Here is an 18743-nt window from a genome sequence, read left to right on the forward strand (position 1 = left end):
GGAGAGGGACTATCACTCCCTTATACTTAGTTTTTGCTTGACCACAGCTACTCATTTCTTCTCATTATTAAATGCACACCATGACACCTCGGAACCATATCCCCAGCACCTTCAGGTAATCTGACCTGACAGCAAAGGGGCCAAAGGATTAGTCAGCCTCATTCCCACAGAACATGGCTTCATTTTTGTCTCTTCGTTTTTACCTTAGAATCCCTACAGTGTAGAAACACGACCGTCAGCCCAGCAAGTCCACACCGACCCTCCGAAGAGTAATCCAGCCAGACCCATTTCCTTATTTCTCTACATTTCCCCTGACAAATGCACCTGATGCTATGGGCAATTTAGTATGGCCAATTCACCTGACCTGCACATCTTTGGACTGTGGGTGGAAGCCCACATAGACACAGGGAGAATGTACAAACTCCACACAGACAGACGCCAGAGGCTGGGATCAAACCCGGGTCCCTGGCGCTCTGAGGCAGCAGGGATAACCACTGAGCCACTGTGCCGCCCCTTGGTTTCCGAGGCTAGTTCAAACTGTATCACAGGATTGTGACAGCGCTGAAGGGTGTCCCATTCACCTCATTGTGCCTGCCCTGGTCTTTTACCTTGTGCCTTTGCAGTGTATCCCTGCCCTCCAGGTTACAGATGGTCATGAACTTACACAACGGATCAGAACAGAACAAAATGAACTCGTTTATGTGCATGGGGGTGTTGACCAAAATGTCAACACCACCTTCGAAGGGTCCCCCCTCTAATACAGGAGTCCTCCTTGATGGATTCAACCAAGGGATCTGTACAATACAGAACAGGGCAGGAGGGAAAGGGGACAGCTTTGCCTGACTCCAGATTTAATTGGGAAGCTTTCGGATAGCTACCATGTTGAGCAGTAGTTTCCATTTGCGGATTCCCACCCCAAAGCACAGAGTCCATTCATCATGTATCTTTACAATACTGTATTCTGTTAAAGACCTTCGCCCAGTCCAAGCTGAAGGGTCCAGTGTCTGTCCCACCATCCTGCACAAAGACAATAGCTTTGTCTGGAGGATCACTGAAGATGTTACCTAGTATGGTGGTGAAACATCTGAAAATGAACCTTCCAGCTCAGTGAGCAAACCTACATCTAGAACCTCAACCTGAGCTACAAATCTTCTCAAAACTCGCGAGGACAATAGTTTTGCTGGGTGGCACGAGACTTCATGAAACTATTGATTTACTTTTAATGCCTCTTGGTTTTTTTGAAATGCAGGGTTTGTGTGGCTGTTGGAATGGTGGATGTTCAAAGCACTCCCTCTGACATGTTGACTTAGCTATATCCTGCCCCATTCAAATCCATAGTTATGGAAGTGCAGTCTTCTCAGAATGCTGCTCAGGAGACTAATGTAAATGTTTCTGCTGTGATGCCTTCTCGTGTCTATTGCATTAAGGTTTAATGCTAATGCTGCCAAAATACTGCTTCAGCTCAAGCAAAGCCACATCACTGAACCATAAGAAACCCTAGTTAAACACAGAGTTCTTCATTACCGATTAACCTCATGGCATTTCCTTAGGCCAAGTCAGCAGCAAATTGCTGCTTAGGAAGAAGCTCAGAAAGGATGATTCAGGAGGAGCCTAATGCAGCTGCCAGCAGCAAGTCTGCTCATCTGCAGCCAAGGCCACTCCAGGGAGTCAGCAGCCTCAATTTGCGGAAAAACAAATTAACAAGAACAAGGAAACAAATCCTGTCTGTGCGCCGTCTAGAACACACAAGCGCTTTCAGTTCTGGCACACAGGGAGGAAGCAAATGTGCTCCATTTCCGGAGATACAGTTCCCTTGAGCATAAGATGTTTCATTTGAATTCTATCCAGCATCAGTCACTGTCAGTCTCTCTATCACTTCCCTATCTGTAGTTATTCTTATGCCCCTGTCTGATGCTCCAACAACCACCACCCTCACTTAAAGGAGAGGAGCTCAGCCAATGAGACAAAACATCCCAGTGCTACAGACATTGCAGTCTGCTTCTGGTGATGCTGACAACACGACTCAGGTGAGTGTCGAAGTTCAAGGGTGAAGGCATTCGGACGAATGGAATCTGGCTGACCAACTATTAAAGGGATCGCCCTCACAACCCCCACCCTCCGTTTGTTTTCTCAGATGGAGAGATTATAAAGTATTTCTTATCTGGGGAGATGATGGCAGTGTCACTGGACTAGAAACCCTGAACCCCATGTTCTGAGGACATGGGTCTGAATCCCAGCATGACAGATGGTGAAGTTTTAAATCAATGCTAAACAAAAGAATAAAGTCATGAATTTAAAAGTAGTCTAATGGCAATCATGTAACCACTGTTTATTTTTGCTAAAACCTGCCTGGTTTACAAATGTCCTTTTATCTGATGTGGACTACATGTGACTCCAGACCCCACAGCAGTGCTGCTACCCGATGAAGGAGCAGCATTCCAAAAACTAGTACTTCCAAATAACACTGTTGGACTACCACTTGGTGTTGTGGAACTTTTAATTTAGTCCAGTCCCCTCCACATTAGGGTGGGCAGTAAGTGCTGATTCAGCCAATGATGCCCATATCCATACCACCTCCTGCTGAGGCTATAGAAAATTAGCGTAGATTCTGACTCGCATCTTAGAGTCTAGAACAAAACCAATTCTTTCATACTTGGTACATTTAGACACATTGAGACTAGTTCCCCCAGTATCATTCCAATGATGAAAATAAATCAAATTCATATCTTTTTGATACAAACAGCCCAGAAGTTGAAAGAAATAAAAGTCTTGTATTTGACATCAAAATTGCGCTCACTTGTTTTTTTAAAGGAACCTTAATTAAGAGGCTCTCCATATGTAGAGACCAAAACTATCTGCAAACTGCTGAAGTGATTCTTCAAGCTCCAGCCTGCACAGTTGTTTTTATTGTCCTCTGCTTTTTGTTAAGCCTCTAATTAGAATCAGGTTTCCACTTGCGCTGGTTCAGCCAACTGAAAAATATTCATCATTAAATCCTGTTAAACATCTAATCAGGGTGCCAACACCACCTGCAGTCAATAAAACAGCGTTCAGTTCTCACAAAGTGAGATCTATCAGTGAATGTACTTACCATTCCAGTTCTAGCATTGTTTGAAGTTCTGTCCACAGCCACATCTGCTGTGCTGACATTCTGCATTTTGAGGGGAAGAGGAGTTAAGTTGACAGAGAGGGATGTTTTATTTTCCCCTGCTTTGCTGAGTGATTCCCAGAACTGAGATTATAGTTATAGAGTTGAAAATCACAACACCAGGTTATAATCCAACAGGTTTAGTTGGAAGCACTAGCTTTCAGAGTGCTGCTCCTCCATCAGGTGGTTGTGGACTGTAAGATCATTAGATACATAATTTATAGCAAAGGTTTACAGTGTGACGTAACTGAAATTATATATTGAAAAAAAGACCTGGATTGTTTTTTAAGTCTCTCATCTTTCAGAATGAACACATTGGTTTCAGTTCTTTCAGATGTAAATCACAGAACTTTTTTAAAGTTACATTCTCAAGTGAACTTTAACAGTTGGTGTCATGTCAGCCCAGATAATGTATTGAAGGTGTGAGGTGTCCTGTGAGACTGTCCATGCCACAATGTTCAGACTGATTCTAATCTTAAAAAAAACAGATTTACAGAATCTAACGTAGAATCATGCAATTTCTAAGCAAAATAAAATGTAATTCAGCAAGTATAAATTCACCCCACAAACTTGTGTGTGTGTGAGCATGTGGGTGTGTTCAGAGGAAGGGGGGAGTGGTTATGCATGTCTGTGAGAGAGGGTGTGTATATGTGTGAGTGTGAGTGTCAAGGGGTATAAGTCTGTGAGAGAGTGCATGTGTGAGTGTGGGAGTGTATATGTGACCATATGAGAAAGAGCTTGAGTATGAGAGAGGATCTGTGTGAGCGTATGAGCCTGGAGGAGAGTGTGTGTGTGTGTCTGTAGAACCAACATGTTCATTCTAAAATATAAGAGACGCAACAAACAATCCAGGTCTTTTTCAATATATAATTTCAGTTGCATCACACTGTAAACCTTTGCTATAAATTCAGTGTCTTATGATCTTATACTCCACAACCACCTGATGAAGAAGCATTTAAACCCTTAACACTATGGCCGTGCCAGTTTATGTTTGGAAAGTTAAAATCCCCTACAATAACCACCCTATTATTCTTACGGATACCTGAGATCTCCTTACAAATTTCCCACTGACTACTGGGGAGTTCTATAGCACAGAGTCGAAAAGTGTGGTGCTGGAAAAGCACAGCATTGTAAGGCAGCATCCGAGGAGCAGGACAATCAACTTTTCAGGCATAGGTTCTTCATGTCAATTCTCCTGTTCCTCGGATGCTGCCTGACCTGCTGTGCTTCTCCAGCACCACGTTTTCCATGCAGCATCTGAAGTCCTCACTTTCTCCTACGATCTATAGTACAATCCCAATAAGGTAATCATCCCTTTTTTATTTTTCAGTACCACCCAAATAACTTCCCTGGACGTGTTCCCAGGAATATCCTCCCTAAGAACAGCCGTAATGTTATACCTTCAATGCCTCTTTTGCCCCCCCTTTCTGTCCTTCTTATAGCATTTGTATCCTGGAACATTAAGCTGCCAGTCCTGTCAATCCCTGAGCCACATCTCTGTACTTGCCATGATATCCCAGTCCCATATTCCTAACCATACCCTGAGTTCAGCTGCCTTCCCTGTTCGACTGCTTGCATTGAAATAATTACAGTTTAGTTGACCTCTTTCTCTGCTTTGTTCCTGCTTGCCCTGAGTGTTTGACTTGCTCCCTTTCCTAACTGTACCAGTCTCAGACTGATCTCTTTCCTCACTATCTCCTGGGCCCCCTTCCCCTGCAACTTACTAGTTTAAATCCTCTTGAGCAGCTGCAGCAAATCTCCCTCCCAGTAAATTAATCCCCCCCCCACTTCAAGTGCAATCCATCCTTCTTATACAGGTCACTTCTACACCAGAAGAGATTCCAATGATCCAAACATTCTGTGTTTTGTTTTTTTAAGACGGTGCTGGAGAGTTGCAAAACTGTATAACATTTTTCACTCTATTTTGTAACAACATACACATGACAGTCAATAAATCAATCAAATCAGTTAATCAATCAATAAATTCTGCAGCAATGTCCTGGAAATGGGATGACTGACTTCCTACAATCACAATCTACTTCCTACGTGCCAGATATGACTCCAACTGGTGAAGCGTTTTCTCCCTAATACCCACGGATTCCAGTTTTGCTCGGGCTCCACAGTTGTTCAAATGCAGCCTTAATGTCAAGGGCTGTCACTCTCTCCTCCCCTCTGGAATTCAGCTCTTTTGCCCATGTTTGATCTAAGGCTGTAATGATGTCAGGAGCTGAGTGGCCCTGGCAGAAACCGGACTGAGCATCACTGTGCAGGTTATTGCTGAGCAGGTGCTGCTTGATGGCACAGTCAGTGACACTTTCCATCACTTTGTTGACAATCAAGAGTGGACAGGTAGGGTGTAATTGGCCAGGTTGGTTCGTCCTGCTTGTTGTGTACAGGACATACCTGGGCAATGTTCCACACTGGTAATTCGATGTTTCGGGCATAAGCCCTTCATCAGGAATGAAGGGCTTATGCCCGAATCGTCGATTCTCCTGCTCCTTGGATGCTGCCTGACCTGCTGCGCTTTTCCAGCAACACATTTTCAGCTCTGATCTCCAGCATCTGCAGACCTCACTTTCTCCTCAATGTTCCACACTATTGAGTAGATGTTAGTTAAGTGTACTGGAAAAGCTTGGCTAGGGGAGTGGCAAGTTCTGGAGCCTTTGGTTCTTTATGGAACAAATTTTTTATGTGCAAATTGGCTCCATTGCCTACCCTATAACAGTGATTAATTTCAGAAAGTAGTTCATTAGCTGTGATTTAAAATTGACATAAAATTTAGATGATGCTTTAAAATTTCTGGTGGTTGTAAATGACTCAATGTTAGTAAGTGCAGATCATTTCCAACTCCATCTTAAAAACTTCCAAAGGTGAACCTGGTCTCTTTTTTTAACCAAGTTCCAATTGCTTTCTGTATCTTTTAAAATACTGTATTTTAACTTCCTCTTCAGTTTTCTGCTGCATTTTTTGTTCTTTAATGCTGCCACTCGGTAACTGAAGGTGCAGATGGGCAGAAGCAGTCAAGGTGTCATGATTTAGATGTGTTATTTTCTAGTCCATCCCTCATTTTGTTGCTTGGCTGAGCAAGGAAACTGGCTCTGTGGGGAGTAAAGCTGAATTTAAACTTTGGCTTGGCATAGGTATTACACTAACTGGTATATCAACACAATGCCGTGGATTAGCACTGAAGTGCATGACTGATCCAAATGATTTCAGTCCTTCACTCTGAATCAGCTAAATGGAAATGATTGTGAACACAGCACTTAAGCATTGTCCCTGAAAACCTTTACGTTACTCTGCAGTGCTGTACACATCAGTAACAGAATGTTTATTTTCTCAACAGCTCCTGCCAAACCTCACAATCCTTCAGGTGGGAAAGATTCAGGTAAGTGCTTTCTGTCAATACTAACACAATGACACACAGTTTGATGTCAAAAGAACTGCTTCAAGAAATTTGATTCTCCATGTTCAACTTACTCCAGTTATTACACAGTCCAATATTATGCTGATTAAATAAACAGCAGGAAGTGTCAATTTCTGAAAGGGATTTAATTTGTATTCGGTCAAATTGACCTGGAAGAGATTGTTTGGAGGAACCAGTTTCAATTGTTGTGACTGCCCCTGTCATTGGGGCTGACCCCTGTCTCTCCCCAATTTGACATATCGGACCGTATACCATCTTGTATTGTCCTAGAGAAGTTCTAGTCCTGCTACTGATTTTTGGGACATCAATCAAACTGTGATTTTAGTGGGAATGCTGAACATGAAACTGTTTTAAAATTGTAGCAAGTGGAGCACTGTACAATTTTCCACGCTACACTTTTAACTCTGATTGATATGACATAGGAGAAAGTGAGGACTGCAGATGCTGGAGATCAGAGTCAAAAAGTGTGGCATTGCAAAAGCACAGTAGGTTAGGCAGCATCCGAGGAGCAGGAGAATCAATGTTTCGGGCATAAGCCCTTCATTAGAAATATGACATAGACTTTGGATATCTTGTAGGAAGGAGAGTTTAAAATGATTGTTTAACCAATTTAGAGATCAAATTGCTAAATTTTTTGCGAAACTTATACTTTGAATAAGGCATTTCTGTTTGAGCTCTCACTGTTTATGCAATTAGAGTGGTAAGCTTCCTGTTAATAATTGCTTGGAAGTACAGAATTTAAACGTTGTTAAGGGTCATCGAGTTATACAGCATGGAAACAGGCTCTTCGGCCCTAATTGTCCAGGCGTAGGCTCAGAGCTTTTTGTCCTACGTGATTCAGGACTGGGATGCAAGAAGCCAAATTTAGGAAGAGAGCACCAATTTATACTGCGTTGGAAAAGATCGCTGATTGGTTGGATCACAGCTAGCATGGAGATTGACATTTGACAATGAACCACACTCCCCTGCCACAAAACTGCTGTTGTCTGTTCTCCCCTGAATCCACACCAACACCCACATCCCCCACTCAACCCCGGTGTCTTCTCCTCTTCCTCCACGCCTTCTTCATCCCACCCTCCCTTCTCTGCCCACATCCTGCCTTCCCAGCATCTCCTGTCAGCCCTTCCCTAATCCTGCCTCTCCTCGTCCCCCCCAAGCCAAACTTTACACAGTTTTTAATAGGCAATATTTTTCAGGGAGATAACCTTCTAACCCACCATCTTATTTCAATCTGTTCATATGTGTAGAAGCAGAGATGAATCCCCAGTTAATGTATAATATAAATAATATACACGTGCTCAATGAATAAATTAAAGGAAACTGCAAATCTGCATCCACATTCACTTTGATTAACATACAATGCAAATATAATTCAGGGATATGATTTTACCTTTCAGATGCACATCAGACTTTTTGGACTATTGTTTCTTGTTGTGTTTGATCATTGACAATCTCAGGATGCTTGTATTGAAAAGTATCCAGTGTTAGAGATTTAAGAAGCTGTGTTCACAGCATCCTGGCCTTGGGAAGGAAAATAACATGTATTAAGGCACTTTCCCAGGCCGAAGCTCGCTCCTCAACCCTTAGTCAGCTCGATGTGCAATCTGGTGAGCATGCCCGGGATCAGGAGTGGTGTGTTAGTTCATACCTAACACACTTGCCTCCCACACTTCGTCCACAAAAGAGACAATTGCAGCCTCTCATGTCGGTGCCAGGATTCTTCACTTTGCTGTCCCTGGAGGTACTTGTTTACCTGCTGTCACGAACAAACAATAATCCGCACAATGCAACCATTTTTGATGTACCTCTATGCGGCAGACAAAAGGTTTGTGTGATTTTTGGAGTAGAAATGAAAGTTGCAAGAAAACAAAGCAATTGGTTAACTTGACAGAGGATTGTCAACAATTTAAAGAAAAGATTCCTTCTTGAAATCCTGACTCCATTGTGACAAATGTGCAGAGTTTGATTGTTTAAAACAGAACTGAACGCCTGTAAACTTTGTCTGCAAAGGGTTGCAAACTAAGACCAATAAGGGTCATCTGTTGAGCTCTTCTGTATTCAATTTGCAGAAAAATTCAAAATAATCTCTCTGGGGTTAAGCAGCTGCTTTTAACAGATGTATCCATGCTACATTGTTTTTTTACCTATCAATTAGTGAATGAAATGAATAATATTAATATGTGCTAGGAGCTTTTTCACTCAGAATTTACAGCTCAGGAGCTGGCTAATGAGTGTACACTGATGTGTTTGCTTCACGTAAACCTCTATGCACCTCACTTCATCTACCTCCATCACCATAGCCTTCGAATCTTTACTGCATTGTATACTTGTCACTACATTTAAGGGAAAGATAGATATGGTGCAGGAGACATGTCACATGTATTCAGCTTTATATTCTCGGAACCTCTCTTGAAGGATTTCAGCTGCACAACATTATGCTGAAGACCTTGAATTGCTCCACCACATTTCAATTACTTTTTTTTCAAATTTGCCCTGCTATTCTTTCCACTTCAACCTCAATGCATATTTCTACAGTCTTTTATAAATCTGTATTAATGTTTTGAGATATCCGTCATTCATTTCTCTCAAACATTCCTTTTAAAAAAACGACAAAACCAGTCAATTTGTGCTGATTTCGGCAGACTGCAAATTAACCGTAGGATCTGTGTGGGTAGGTACAGCATTTATACCTTCTGACATTCAGCTGAAACATCAAGTAATACGCAGCCACACCTTTTAACAACAAGCACAGTGTGTTGTATCTTTCCCAAACCACCTCAAACAATATGGCGACCTCCAATCACTTTAAAGTTATTTCTTATTATGGTGTATGCACACCCTTTCACCTTTCTCTTCACAGCCCACAACCCCAATATTATTTCTTTTCCCTTGTGCTATGCATTCCCAGATTTGTTTTATTTGTTCACGGGGTCCAGGCATCGCTGGCTGGGCCACCATTTATTGCCCATCCCTAATTGCCCTTGAGAACATGGTGGTGAGCTGCCTTCTTGAACCACTGCCATCCATTTGCTGCGAGTAGACCCAGGAGAAAGTGAGGACTGCAGATGCTGGAGATCAGAGTCGAGAGTGTGGTGCTGGAAAAGCACAGTAGACCAGGCAGCATCCGAGGAGCAGGAAAATCGATGGTTCGGGCATCAGCCCTTCATCAGGAAGGGCTTATGCCTGAAATGTCGATTCTCCTGCTCCTCAGATGCTGACTGACCTGCTGAGCTTTTCCAGCGCTACACATTTCGACACTGTAGGAAGACCCACAGTGCCTTTAGATCCAGGAATTTGGCTAGCGACAGTGAAGGAATGACAATATATTTCCAAGTCAGGATGGTCAACGGCGTGGATGGGAACTTGCGAGCAGTAATATTGCAATGTATCTGCTAGCCTTGTCCTTCTAGATGAAATTAGTTGTGGATTTGGAAGGAGGTGCCAAAGGAGCCTAAGTGATGATTGGAGTGTGTTTTTTAAACACTACTCCTACTGAGCAGCGGTGGTGGAGGGAGTGGATTTTTGTGGATGTAGTGCCAATCAAGCAGGCTGCTTTGGCCTGGATGGTGTCAAGCTTCTTGAGTGTTGAAGCAAGGGAGGAGTATTCCATCACTCTCCAGACTTGTGCCCTGTAGATGGTGCACAGGCTTTGAGAAGTCAGGAGGTGAGTTACTCGCTAGCTTCCGACCAGTTCTTGTAATCACTGAATTTCCCATTGAGTTTCTGATTAATAGTAAACCCCCAGGGTGCTGACAGAGGAGGGTCCAGCGATGGTTACGCCATTGAATGTCAGAGGGCAATGATTAGATTACCTCTTGTAGCAGACGCTGATCATTACGGCAGAGGATGGATGTAATCTTTATAAATAGAGGTTCTACGGTGCAGTGGGTGCTGCATGTTCAACTCCATCCCAGGACTCCTGATGTCCCAGGAAGGTGCATTTATAACTTGGTCAAAGGTTTGAGTATCAGTTTGTAAATCTTTCCAGCCCACACCAGTGGCAGACAGGAAGGATAGGAAAGATTTCTGCTTGGCTATGTGATGAGATTTTGTCATTTATTTCAAGAGGGTTGGAATGTAAAAGCAGTGAGGTGCTACTAAGACTTTGTAAAGCTCTGGTCAAGCCCCATTTAGAATACTGTGTCCAGTTTTGGGCCCCACACCTCAGGAAGGACATACTGGCACTGGAGCATATCCAGTGGAGATTCACATGGATGATCCCTGGAATGGTAGGCCTAACGTATGATGAATGGCTGAAGATCCTGGGATTGTATTTGTTAGAGTTTAGAAGATTGAGGAGAGATCTAATAGAAACTTACAAGATGATTCATGGCTTAGAAAGGGTGGATGCTGGCAATTGTTTCCATCAGGTGAGGACACTAGGACTCATGGGCACAATCTTAGAATTACAGGGGGTCAATTTAGAACGGAAATGAGGAAACATTTCTTCAGCCGGAGAGTGGTGGGCCTGTGGAATTCATTGCCACGGAGCGCATTGGAGGCCGGGACATTAAATGTCTTCAAGGCTGGGATTGATAAATTCTTAATCTCACAATGAATTAAGAGATGTGGGGAGATTGTGGATAAGTGACATTGAAATGCCCATCAGCCATGACTGAATGGCGGAGTGGACTCGATGGACCAAATGGCTTTACTTCCACTCCTATTTTTTATGGTCTGATGGAGATGAAAAGAATTGTGGAGCCTCTGCCAACACTATTTATAGCTCCATACTGCTATGTGCATGAAGAAGTGTCGGTTATCACACTAACTCAAACTCCTTCCTGAGGCTGGTCAGCTCAGTTGTTGATGGAGCTGGGTGGCTGATGTGAGTCAAGTTAGTGCCAGTGATTATAGGGTTTGGTTCATGTTTCCTGCTGGAGTGGAGTAAGAACCTGCTTTCTTGCTGTATCCATGATACTACCTATCCATTGTGAGTCAGACCTGCTTTTGGGCTGAGAATTGAAGGAGATAAATGATATCAGTAATAGTATTACGTCTTGTAATATGCCAGCGCTGTTTTATGAACAAGACTAATGTGCCAGAGTATATCTGTTTGTGGTGTAAGTTTATGGAATTCTGGTATTTTTCCCAGTCCTATGGTGTTCACATTCTGTAACTGAAGTTTAACATATCCATTTATGTATTTAATCATTGTTTCTTCACTATTTTGAATGTAAGATGCAAAACAAAATGATCAAAAATGTGTATCAGATTGGATGCAGTAGGAATCAAGGGTTAGAGCCAAGAGGTTGTTACAATAAATGTTTAGTTTGTGTAAAATGTGAGTACACATGTTCCAGGGAGGAATTCTATTGTAGAGCAATGTCCTGGGGTTTTGAAGTCCAGATGTGCTGAAATATCATGATCTGTTAGGGTTTGGGATTGGTTGGAGGGAGAGTTCCTTGAGCTGTTATGACAGAGTAGCTGTGATTGGACTGAGATGAACACAATGTCCAGTATGAGTTTCTGACGTTTCTGTGGCTGGCTGGTTGCAGGAGGCAGTGATTAAAGTGCCTGAACCTGGAGTACTCAGCAGAAGGAGGCTGATGGACCCGAGCTGGTAGAATGCATGCTCTCTCCTGACCCTGGGACATTGGGGAATGGGCGAGGTGTTCCAAAGATGGGAACAGTCAGGGCCCGTGATGTTTAAACAGACCAGTCTCCATGTGTGTGGAACAATTTTGGAGATTTATAGGGGCTTTATAGTTTAGCACAAGCATCGGTTTCTATCCTTCCCCTCCAGACTCTTTCTTTGTCAACTACTCCATGAAAGAAGAATCCAGCTCTGGATATTTTCTGATCAACCCAATTCAAAGATGTTATTACACTTCTCTAGTGCAAGTCAGACTTAAACCCTGGTCTCCTAGTTCAAAGATTTGGAAACACCACTGTGTCACAAGATCCTCTGAATCCAGCTCTCTCTTTGCCAGAGTTAGTAACTGAATTTAACTTCCACCAGAAGTAATGATGAGATTTAAACCCAAGGCACCAGAGCATTCCCGAAACGTCGAATCTCCTGTTCCTTGGATGCTGCCTGACCTGCTGCGCTTTTCCAGCAACACATTTTCAGACCAGAGCATTAACATCAGCCTCTGGAGCACCAGCCCATGACATTATCAGCGTGAGACAATATGGGATCTCAATCCACCCTTTAATGTTTCTTTTACACGGACGTGTTATCAAACTCAACTAGACAGTACGTTCCCATCACCACTTCACCCACTGTACTTTTCATCTATTATCCATCATCAATTAATAAAATTACACACAATGCCCCCCAGAAGAGGCAATGTATCCAGCTCTTCTTTTCATACCAATATTTTCCAGTTGTTTAATTTACGTGCAAATCCAGTTAAGGATAATGCAGACCATCAAGGGAGAGGGAGGGAGCCAAATCAAAATGGAGTTGGAAGGGGTGAACCCAGCTGTGTTTGTATTTGCACCCAGGATGTTGGCATCACTGGTCAGTTCAGCATGAATTGCCCTTCTCTAGTTTTCCCAGTGAGTGGAATCCAGAACTTAAAGCCAGATTCCAGTGGGCATCACGTGCTTTCCATCAGCTCTGGATTTTACTGGTTTATCCATTAGGAGGGGGCCTCTGGCACATTGGTAGTGTCCCCACCTCTGGATATGGGGACCCAATTCAAGCCTCACCTGCTCTGCAGGTGTGTAATAACATCTCTGAACAGGTTGATGAGAAAATATACTGGATGGTCCTTACAGTGGACCTGCATTTCCAACACTTTCACATGACATCTGGCAGCAATATTGATGGATCTGGTGATTATCGGAGAGACCAATAACTGGGAGCAGGGGTTCAGGAAGTTGAAAGGGGAACTATTAGGGTTTACCATGACGGGGTTGGACAGTAGGATCTGTACTATGCCTGAGCAGTGGGGTGAGTGTTTCTAGGTGTATCTGTGTTGGGTGGAGAGTGAGTTACAGCAATAGTGTGGAAATTGGAGTCCAAGCAACTAAGGTGACTAAGAAGAAAGTTGTGGGGCCCAGAAATATAGGAACGCTATGTGTGTATTTAAGTTGTGAGAGCTGAGATTTCCAGAGGTATGGTGAGCAAAGGAGGGGTTAATAGGATCTGGAGGAAAGGATTATTCCCGATGCTGTGATGGAACGATCCAAGAATGTGGAGCAATGATAGGGATCTGGAAGCATCACGTATCTTCTGGGGATGAATGGACACCAAAGGGATCATTCAAAAACACAAAATATTGCTCAAGAATATTTTTACCGTCCGTTTTCTCAACTCAATGCCTGTTGGGAACACAATATAATTCATTCAGTCGAATCTGACCGGTGTGACCAGAATGTGCTGTTGAGAAGTGTGGCAATAGTTGGCATAATTTCAAACTGCAGCACCAAAAATAATGAATCTAAAAAAATATAATTTCAATGTGAATGGATTCTTTGGAGATTCGGATTCAGTGGAATGTCATTGTAAAGTTTAAAAAGCTAGCGACGATTGACACACTGCTGGGGCTGGCAGATTTGACAGCAGTGTATACACGAGAACTTCACAATTAACCAATAACCTCATGTGGTGCTAAGTGGATTAGGTAATGAAAGACTTTTGCGTCTCTCAAAGCATCATTCTGCAGTGACCTCTGTCGGCGGAATCGACATTCCTGAAGAAAACTGACTTCTCCTTCTCCTTTATCCATCAATCTTAATTCAGCTCAAGAGCTAACCAGGTGGAGGAAAGGGAACTGTTGTGTCTTGGCTGCTAGCTTTTTTCCTCATTAATTTATTCATGTCTACCGCAAACTCTAAACCAGATACAGTTGCCTACTGTCTGCATTTAGACCAAGTTTGAGCCTAAAGTCAGTCTCTCTTACACTTTCATTGCTACTTAGAATCTTCTGTGTTAATTGCCAATTCTGATGTGAACTGTGAAATGTGAAATTTTATCTATTTATCCTGTTCATTCTTTTGTTTTAAATTACTTTTACCTGCTAACTCTGTGATCAAGGAAACAAAGAACTTGCATTATTTTAGCACCTTTTACAACATTAATACATCTCAAAGTGATTCATAGAAAATGTAGATCTTTATTTTCTTTAAGTGCAATCAGTGTTGTAATGCAAGGAAGAAGATGAGTTGCATATAAAAGATGTGAATTAATACACAAACTCCCCTGCTTCTCGTCATATTTTGCAATAGTGGTCTTATTGTAAAAAAATACAATCATCATAGTCTCACTGGACAATTGGGTTGCTCTCACATTGGAGGGAGAGAGACGACTGGTCGTGGTTTAACTTAAGGGTCACCACACTTCAGGCAGAGAGAGAGAGAGAGAGGTCTTCACCATAACCTCAGCTGGTCTTGGAATTGAACCCATGCTGTCGGTGTCACTCTGTATCGCAAACCTGCCATCCAGCCAACTAAGCTGACTGACCCACACCTTGTTGTACTTGTAATCCAGAACCTCTAGGTTATTGTTCAGGGGATTTGAGTCCCTCTATGGCAAATTTGGGACAAATTTGAATTCAATAAAAATCTGTAATAGAAGATTAACCTATTGGTGACCATGTAACCACCAGTGATTTGTCATTAAAACACATCTGAGCAATTAGGGATGAGCATTAAATACTGGCCCAGTCAGCGACGTTCTCATCCAATGGACATGGTCAGTGAGTGAGACCTTGACTGAACAGCATATTTGATAGTAGTGCACTTCATCAACCTATTCCATTATGGAAGCTTTGGTAACAAGAGAACATTTAATCAGGTAGGAAAATGCTGGATGGGAAGGAATTTACCTCCTCACAAAACTCCACCCTAATTAAGACCTTTTCTAAGCAAGCTGTTCAGAGATATTACTACACACGTCTGGACTTAACTCAGTACTCCTGGCTAAGAGGTAGAAACAGTACACTGTACAAGAACCTCACCCCTGACCTGATTAAATCCTAGCTGCCAACTGAAGCCCTTAAATGGGCAACTAATGACTACTTCAGGGCCTCATCTTGCTGCTGCCATTATTGGGAGTGACCATATCTCTGAGCCAGGAAGTCTGGGTTCAGGTCCCACCTGCTCTGAACAGACTGGTTAAAAAATATCTTGCTGCTGCTGTTAACCCAGCAGTGGGCAGGCAAGTCACTACATAGGGAAGACGCCAAACAAATTTCAAACATTTTTGCCCACAGATGCCTGTGGTTTCCTAATTCCATCACTGCCTGATTGAAGTACCCAGCATCAGGAAATGTAATGCATCAGGAAGTACCCAGCATCAGGAAATGTGTGCATCAGGAAATGTGTGCATCAGGAAATGTGATGCATCAGGAAGTACCCAGCATCAGGAAATATATGCATCAGGAAGCCACAGTGCTGGTCTTGCTGCTGAAACTGTCCCCCAGCCCCATGACCAATACCAACACCCCAGCCCATTACTCACCTCTGGCATGGGATCATCAAAGATTGCCTCCCCGTGACTTAATTGAGATAAGGCACCAACTTTATGTTGCACAGTGTTAAGTGCAAGGGGACCATCACATCAGATTTGCAGCTCAGGTGAACCAACTGCCCCCACATCAGTCCAATTCCACCTTCAAATCCCAGGTTAAATGTATAAGCAAGTACAGGGGTTTGTTTTAACACGAACCTCCAGCAGATTGACCAACATTCAATAAAAGTTAATAAAATGAGTTACATAAAGAGGTCTGTGGCTAACCTCTGGAATTATTCATCCATTGATGTTAGTAAAACTCAAGAAAATTCCATTCTCCAGAAAGCTGACATAAAAGCTGATGGACTTCTGTTTTCCATTTCACGATTTCCACTGTGATCTCATTCATCTTTACTCAGGAATCTCACCACCTTGTTTTTCCATGAAAAGCTCTGTTTTATTTTGAAACTGCATCTTGCTTCAGAAGCTCTTTGTTGCTTGTGGGTGTCACTGAGCAATGACCTTCATGTTTTACAAATACCTTTGTCTTGTTCCTGTAGGTGATTTTAACATATGGGATTTGCTTCAAACGACTCCTCCTCCTCGTAAAACCCCAAAGTCACCCAAAGCCACCAAAAAAACACCAAAGAAGGGAAACTCAGGTAAGTCAGGTAAGGACTGTGATGTTAGTTGCATTTTTTATTCGTCATACAGGGGCATTTGTACAATCAGTTCCTGTTCTATACATCAGGTCGTCCCTTTAAGACCTCCAGTATAAGTGTGAGACAGTGCATTTCAGAGCATAGGGGGTTGTAGGGAAAGGCAGGAATGGTTGATGTTAAAAAGGAGGATGTACTGAAAAATTTGAAAAATGTAAGGATTGATAAGTCCCCTGGGCCAGATAGCATATACCCAAGGTTACTACAAGAAGCGAGTGGAGAGATTGGTGCGTCTTTGGCAATCATCTTTGCATCCTCACTGTCTACTGGAGTAGTGCCAGATGATTGGAGGGTGGTAAATGTTATTCCCTCATTCAAGAAAGGGAATAGGGATAATCCTGGGAATTACAAACCGGTCAGTCTTACATCGATGGTGGGCAAATTATTGGAGAGGATTCCAAGAGACAGGATTTATGATTATTTAGAAAACCATAGCTTCATTAGAGATAGTCAGCACGGCTTTGTGAGGGGACAGGTCATGCCTCACAAACCTTATTGAATTCTTTGTGGATGTGACAAAATGCATTGATGAAGATAGAGCAATGGATGTGGTGTACATGGATTTTGGCAAGACGTTCCCCATGGTAGGCTCATTCAGAAAGTAAGGAGGCATGGGATACAGGGAAATCTGGCTGTCTGGACACGCAATTGACTGGCCCATAGAAGACAGAGGGTGGGAGTAAATGGAAAGTACTCACCCTGAAACTAGGTGACCCAGTAGTGTTCCACAGGGATCTGTTTTGGGACTTCTGTCTTTTCTGATTTTTATGAATGACTTGAATGAGGAAGTAGAAGAGTGGATTAGTAAATTTGCCAATGACATGAAGGTTGGAGGAGTGTTGGATAGTGTGGAGGGTTGTAGGTTGCAACGAGACATTGACAGGATGCAGAGCTGGACTGAGAATTGGCAGATGGAGTTCAACTTGGAAAAGTGTGAGGCGATTCATTTTAGAATGTTGAATTTGAATACAGAATACAGGGTTAAAGGCAAGATTCTTGGAAGTGTGGAGGAACGGAGGGATCTTGGGATCCATGTCCATAGATCCCTCAAAGTCACCACCCAAGTTGATAGGGTTGTCAAGAAGGCAAATGGTGTGTTGATTTTCATTAACGGGGGGATTGAGTTTAAGAGCCGCGAGGTTATGCTGCAGCTCCAAAGACCACACTTGGAATATTGTGTTCAGTTCTGGTTGCCTCATTATAAGAAGGATATGAAAGTTTTAGAGATGGCGCAGAGGAAATTTACCAGGATGCTGCCTGGATTGGAGGGCATGTCTTATAAAGTAAGATTGAGGGAGCTCAGGCTTTTTTCATTGGAACGAAGAAGGATGAGAGATGACTTATAGAGGTGTACAAAATGATGAGAGGCATAGATAGAGTGGATGGCCAGAGACTTTTTCCTAGGGATGAAATGCATATCACGAGGGGGCATAATTTTAAGGTGACTGAAGGAAGGTATAGGGGAGATGTCAGAGGTAGGTTCTTTACACAGAGAGTGGTGGGTGTGTAGAATGCATTGTCAGCAATAGTAGTAAAGTCACTTATACTGGGGACATTTAAGTGACTCTTGGATATACACATGGAAATAGTGCAATGAAGAGTTTGTAGGTTAGCATGATCTTAGAGTAGGATAAAAGGCCGGCACACCATCGAGAGCTGTAAGGCCTGTACTGTGTTGTCCAGACCTATGTTCTATGTATTATCCTGGAAAGTAATGAAGATCCAAGGGATCTTGATGTGCATATCCACAGATCCCTGAAAATGGCAGGGCAGGTAGATAAGGTAGTTACGAAGGTGTACGAGAACTTTTTGCCATTATTAGCTGCAGCACAGAATACAAGAGCAAGGATGTTATGCTGGAATGTGTGTAATGTTAGTAATGCAGCAGTGGAGTTCTATATGTAGTTCTGGACACTGAGGTACAGGAAGGATGTAATTTCAGACCTTTAGCATCATCTCTTATGTGATATGAACTCTTTTCAAGGCATGATTTTATTTCCCCAAATTCCCTAGATTCCATGTCTCTCTCCTTAGTAAATACTGACAGGA

General features: G+C 42.7%; 1 protein-coding gene across 1 annotated transcript in view; it reads left to right on the forward strand.

Moving 5' to 3' along the window:
• The window catches only part of LOC132820293 (CD99 antigen-like protein 2), a 145618-nt gene that overhangs the window by 101265 nt on the left and 25610 nt on the right, over window positions 1-18743 (forward strand). Inside the window, exons 3-4 of the mRNA XM_060832317.1 lie at window positions 6492-6533; window positions 16536-16637. Coding sequence (XP_060688300.1) covers window positions 6492-6533; window positions 16536-16637 — 144 coding nt within the window. The remainder of the gene's footprint in view (window positions 1-6491; window positions 6534-16535; window positions 16638-18743) is intronic.

Source organism: Hemiscyllium ocellatum, chromosome 11 (assembly GCF_020745735.1).
Source record: "Hemiscyllium ocellatum isolate sHemOce1 chromosome 11, sHemOce1.pat.X.cur, whole genome shotgun sequence".
Taxonomy (NCBI): Eukaryota; Metazoa; Chordata; class Chondrichthyes; order Orectolobiformes; family Hemiscylliidae; genus Hemiscyllium; species Hemiscyllium ocellatum.